Source organism: Dermacentor silvarum, chromosome 3 (genome assembly GCF_013339745.2).
Source record: "Dermacentor silvarum isolate Dsil-2018 chromosome 3, BIME_Dsil_1.4, whole genome shotgun sequence".
Lineage (NCBI taxonomy): Eukaryota > Metazoa > Arthropoda > Arachnida > Ixodida > Ixodidae > Dermacentor > Dermacentor silvarum.
The window spans coordinates 99,035,425-99,040,424 of NC_051156.1; the positions used below are offsets into that span (position 1 = coordinate 99,035,425).

Consider the following 5,000-nt stretch of genomic DNA (forward strand, 5'->3'; position numbering starts at 1 on the left):
CCTCTTGACTAAAGGAACTACATGCACAAATTGCCAATAATGGCGCATGATGCTGCATGCCAAGAAATACCAATCCATCGTTCAGTTTCCAACCTGGGCTGTCATCCAATCTAATCAAACCAATCCAACCTAAGCTGTAAAATCAAAATACTCCAGTACTTTTGCCTGTGAGAAACATGTCTGCGTACTTTGTTCTCATAAATTCACATAGCAGATATTCCAGATTTCATTCAGTAACACTTGGCAGACAGGCGTCCTATACATAATAAAATGCAGTGGGATAACGGTCACAATGAATTAGTCAGTACATTTTTCCTTTGATTGAGACGTAGTAATTGTTTTAGGCTGGTTGGGGGGGGGGCGGCATGAACATTCTCTAAACGTAGAATGATTGAAAACGCAGACGCCAGTCACTATAGCGTGTCCGAGGTAAGTTCCGGCAGGGGCGCACTTATCGGTGCTCTGAGAACAAACTTTACCAGAGGTAACTGATGTGATAATTGAGAAGCTGGCAGCAGGCCAGAGCGCAGAGCTGACCGCAACGTTGAGTTCGAGAAGACGCCGTGCGAGTTCTATCGGCAGCTGCTCAAAATACTTCGCACTTCTTGACCGGCTTCATGGGCTTGCCGTCCTGACAGCCGAAGACTTTTGTAAACGCCTCCACGTACGGCAGGAAGCCTCCGCATTCGGGTTCGGTGAGACCTCCCGTCCAGCTGCCCCGACACTTGGCGTAACATAGAGACACGAAGAATAGACGAGAGCCCGACAGTGCGGGCAGTCCGGGCAGGCTGTCGCTGGTGCCCAACGAGGCCGATGCGTTGACGAAAGCGTCGAACAGCGCTTGCGTAGTGAACGCAGAAAAAGCGTCCAGGATCCGCTCCGAACTGCTGTTGGTCGCGTTGGATGACATGCCGGTGCAGTTGTAAAATCGATAGAGCGGGCCGTGTATGTCGGATATGTATGGTAGGAGGGACAGCTGGCTGAGAGCGTAAGCGATGTGGAAACCAACGCCCGCGTAGTTCATCGCCCGAGTGCCACGCGCGTCGAAGAAGGGGAAAGAGAAAGCGTACGGCATCAGCACGACTCTGCCGTCGGTGGTTGCTGTCGCGAAGGAGAGCCTCTCGATGGCCGTCGAGGCGATGTGCGAAACGTTGGTTACGTGTGGCAGGGGCGCCGCCATCCAGTTGTCGACGAGCGAGGACGTAATGTCTCCGTGGCCGATGTGCTGGGATACGGTGTTGTCGGTGGTATTTTCGTCGAATACCGCGAATGCGCTCAGGGCAAATTCTTGATCACTCAGGGCCAGGAGTTTCGAGATGGCGGCGCTTTCGTCGTACGGCCAGCCCTGCTGACGTCGCGAGAATGCTTCGCGAATGCTCCACAGCAGCTGCTCGGCCTGGGCTCGAGCGTCACCGACCAGCGCGTAACTTGATGACGAGCGAAGCACAGTGGCTCCCGACAGCAGGTAGGCTTTGCTGAAACAGAACGCACCGTGTCGCAGGAGCGCGCCCTTCTCGCTCCCGTAAAAATTTTCGATGAGTAGCCGATTGGAGAAGAGCGCCGCCATCTGAATGGTGTACCATGACAAGAACAGGTGGAGACGCGACTCTCCTAGGTCCCTCCACAAGCCAAAGAATTGCCTCACATATGTTGGATACGACGTCTCGAGCAGAACGTGCTCAGCGATGCCTACAGAACGAAACGTGTATCTCCAGCGGGCCTGCGAGAGATTTGGCACACTTTGGAACAACAAGGTGGTGTTTAGAGTCTGCGGCTCCTCGCTGCCTTTTAATAGACCACTGTAAATAGTACGGAACACTTTGGTTTCAATGTATTTGGTCTGAGTGAAAGTCACGCGCTCGCTGTCATGTTTCGCGGGCTCACCGAATGCCGATACCAGGGTGTTGAAATACTCTATGGCTTTGTTCGGCTCTCCCATCAGCTCCAGGGTTTTTCTAAGGGGCGCCGTTTCTACTGATGGTATCAAGCGCAGCGTGATCGAACGACCGCTCTTGTTAGTAACGTCGATGCTAAAGATCACACTCCAGCGAAGCTGCAGATGAACGTAAAGCAACGTGTGCAGCAAGTCCGGCACGGCCTTGGGCTTTTTGGGCCACGTGATGCCAGCGGCGGCCATTGCGCGCTTGACTCGCGACAACTCGTCGCGCTCGCCTCGAAGCACGCTTACGCAGCTGCGGTAGAACGCTGCCGCCCGTGTGACGGCGGTCTGGTGGTGAGGCGGGACTTCGATGGTGCGAACAAATTTCGACATCCTGTCGAAGGTCCACATGAAGGCTTCCTCGGCCACTGAGAGCTGGTGCCTTCGACGCCATCCGTCACACACGTAGCGCGTGAAGTTGGTGCACGGGTCCACGGACTCGTTGAGCGACTCGCGAAGCCGCTTCGCGTACTGGTGGCACTCTTCGCTCCTGCAGGCGGCACTTAAGTCTTTTTCGTGGCTCTGGCTGGACGCCATGAGCCAGAATAACACCGCTAATGTCGTTGCAATCATGACCAGCGGCGCTGCGACGTTCGCCTTGGTGGATTGCAGTAGTGTCCTCAATGGGGAGCCCTGTGAGTGGAGACCGGACAGTTGATATCGAAAACCATGAAATATGGTGCTTCGCAATGCTAGCAGCACTGGGTCTTAGATGTCATAGAGCAGTGGGTCTTAGATTGTCATAGTAACTCTTAAACAGAAGGCCTCAGGATACTTGGTGGCTCTTCAATACTTCGGCTTGTTGTAAAAGTGTGCTCCTAGTATGTAAAATTGCTCTTCCTCGAGTGTTCTGACACACTGCAGACGTGCGTTATATTTAGCTGCTGTGCCACAGTCGTTATTTGAGAACGATGACGAAAACCTAGAGGAGCGCAAGCACCTAAGAGACAAAGAGAAACTCGTACCTCTGTGACGAAAGTGTACACACAGCCACGGCAAGGATCCTCGCTTACCACTTATAATGAGCCTGACAATTAATACTGATTAATACTGAGCCTGGTAGTCGATTCCTTCAAACAAAACAGCATTTATCGCCAAGCACTCATGGCTGGCTTATTTTGACATTACTGCACTGTTTTCAACGACATTTCAACTAGTAGTTCGGAGAGCGCACGCCTTGTCAATCGCCTTGTTAAAGAAAGCTTCTTGTCAGAAGGCTTTCAGTTAAAGAACGTATAAAGAAAGTAAGCACCAGTCAGAAATAGAAGCATTTCTCTATCATTTTTGTACGTGCGGTCTGTGCAAGCAAACAATACTTCAATGAAATTGTATTCGTCAAAGACTGTGCATAAAACATTTTTTGCGTGACTTGTTCTTTAAGCTATCAGTATGTCTAGTAATAAGCTCCGAAAATTCCATCATCTTGTGACATTGTGACGGCTGCGTTGACCGGAACCACCAGAGATTTGAGTTCTTTTATCCGAGCCGCATCATTTATCGTTGCCCAGCAGCAGTAGTTACAGTAAATCTTTCTGCCAGAAAAAAAATTCTGCACGTGGGAGGTAAAGGATTAGCGCTTCGCCGTACGATCACATCCGTTCCTGTACAGACAGTGAATGTACTGAATATTCTGCAATATGACAGTGCTAGAATATCTAACTACAAAGTTGATTTAGCTCGGGGTCAACCCTACTTTTTCTATTCAAATATAAAATACTGAAAATATTTTGAGACCACTGGACCGACATTTGTTGCATTTGAGAGAAAAGGCACACTTCAGCGACTCCTAGAAGCAGAATGTTTATGCACAAGCTGAGACGTTGCACTACAATTTCCAAACATTGGTAAGTGAAAAAAAGAACAAAAAAGACAAAAAAAAAGAGCAAACTCGAAGTTTACAGATTCGTAATCTGAACGAAAAAAAGATATCGCCGCTCTGTAAACTGCATCTTTTAAAGCATCAAAGGAGGACAAATTTAATATATCAATTAACAAGCCAACGGAACTTTTCGTGTTTACCAGGATTTTGGCGAAAGTATACTTATAAATCGGTGGTATATTAGAGAAAGATCTATATCATATAATTTTGTCTGCTTATGTAAGAATAGTTTAGAAAACGTTGGTATAATTATTTACAACTCAGTTCATAATTTTTCAATTTCCTACACTTTTTTTAAGTACAGACGTGAGCAGCCTTGTCTAGAACGCGGGAACGGCGGCTTCCTTGGGTTCTCCAGAGCCAGCCAGCGATGTCTAACGCTAGCTGCTGGTTCCGACGTCTAACGGTAGGTTCTGGGCACTTTTGGGCCCAGCAGCTAGCGTTAGACGTCGCAGGCTGGCTCTGGAGAACCCAAGGAAGCCGCCGTTCCCGCGTTCTAGACAAGGCTGTTCACGTGTGTACCTGTTAATGTGTTCCCGCGTTCTAGACAAGGCTGCTCACTTCTGTACTTCTTAAATTGTAAATATTCGTCCTACAGTCACTACGTTTTAACTTCCTTCTTTGAAATGCCACAAATCCCATCAAATAGGAGCTTCTTAGGCAAAGCTTCCTAATTAGAGGGAGACTGAGCTTGGGGTCCAGTCCAATATTCTTCTTTTATACCATCTAAAATACCCAGATGCTCTAATTAGACATGCAGAGAACCGCTTTGAATGAGACTTGTCGAATTCAAAGGAGAATGGAAAAGTTAGCGACTGAAGATATCACAAGAATAATTTAGGGCTTGATAGGTTTAACGAAAATTACCAAAAGTTGCCAAAATCACCAAAGTTATAACTTTCCACGAAGCAGAGGTCGCGGTTCTCCTAACTGCGTCACCTAGTGCATCTGAGGTGGACAAAATTCATGCAACCCTGTAGAGCTTGGATGAAATTTTTTAATATACTCAAGCGTTTTGTAAATGTGTTAACGTTATTAAAAAACGCGGATTCGCGGATTTTTGGCATATTTCAACGTATTCTGCAATACATTATTTCGGACGCCTTACAATTGTGAACAAATGCAGTCTATCTAACTGCGATGCTTTTTTTTTATTACTCGGAGACACGTGATTTGTAAGCT

The 5,000-nt window shown here is 47.9% G+C and overlaps 2 protein-coding genes across 2 annotated transcripts in view; both read right to left on the reverse strand.

Moving 5' to 3' along the window:
- Window positions 1-586: 586 nt before the first annotated feature.
- LOC125939628 (uncharacterized) lies at window positions 587-2,476 on the reverse strand. The gene has a single exon (XM_037708969.1). The coding sequence runs from the start codon at window positions 2,474-2,476 to the stop codon at window positions 587-589; it is 1,890 nt and encodes a 629-aa protein (XP_037564897.1).
- Window positions 2,477-2,861: 385 nt separating this feature from the next.
- The window catches only part of LOC119444598 (uncharacterized), a 7,920-nt gene continuing 5,781 nt past the window's right edge, over window positions 2,862-5,000 (reverse strand). Inside the window, exon 3 of the mRNA XM_049664667.1 lies at window positions 2,862-2,879. Coding sequence (XP_049520624.1) covers window positions 2,862-2,879 — 18 coding nt within the window. The remainder of the gene's footprint in view (window positions 2,880-5,000) is intronic.

What these genes read in the sequence shown, in the direction of transcription:
- LOC125939628 (XM_037708969.1), bottom strand. Translation starts at nt 2,476, where the DNA reads ATGGCGTCCAGCCAGAGCCACGAAAAAGACTTAAGTGCCGCCTGCAGG.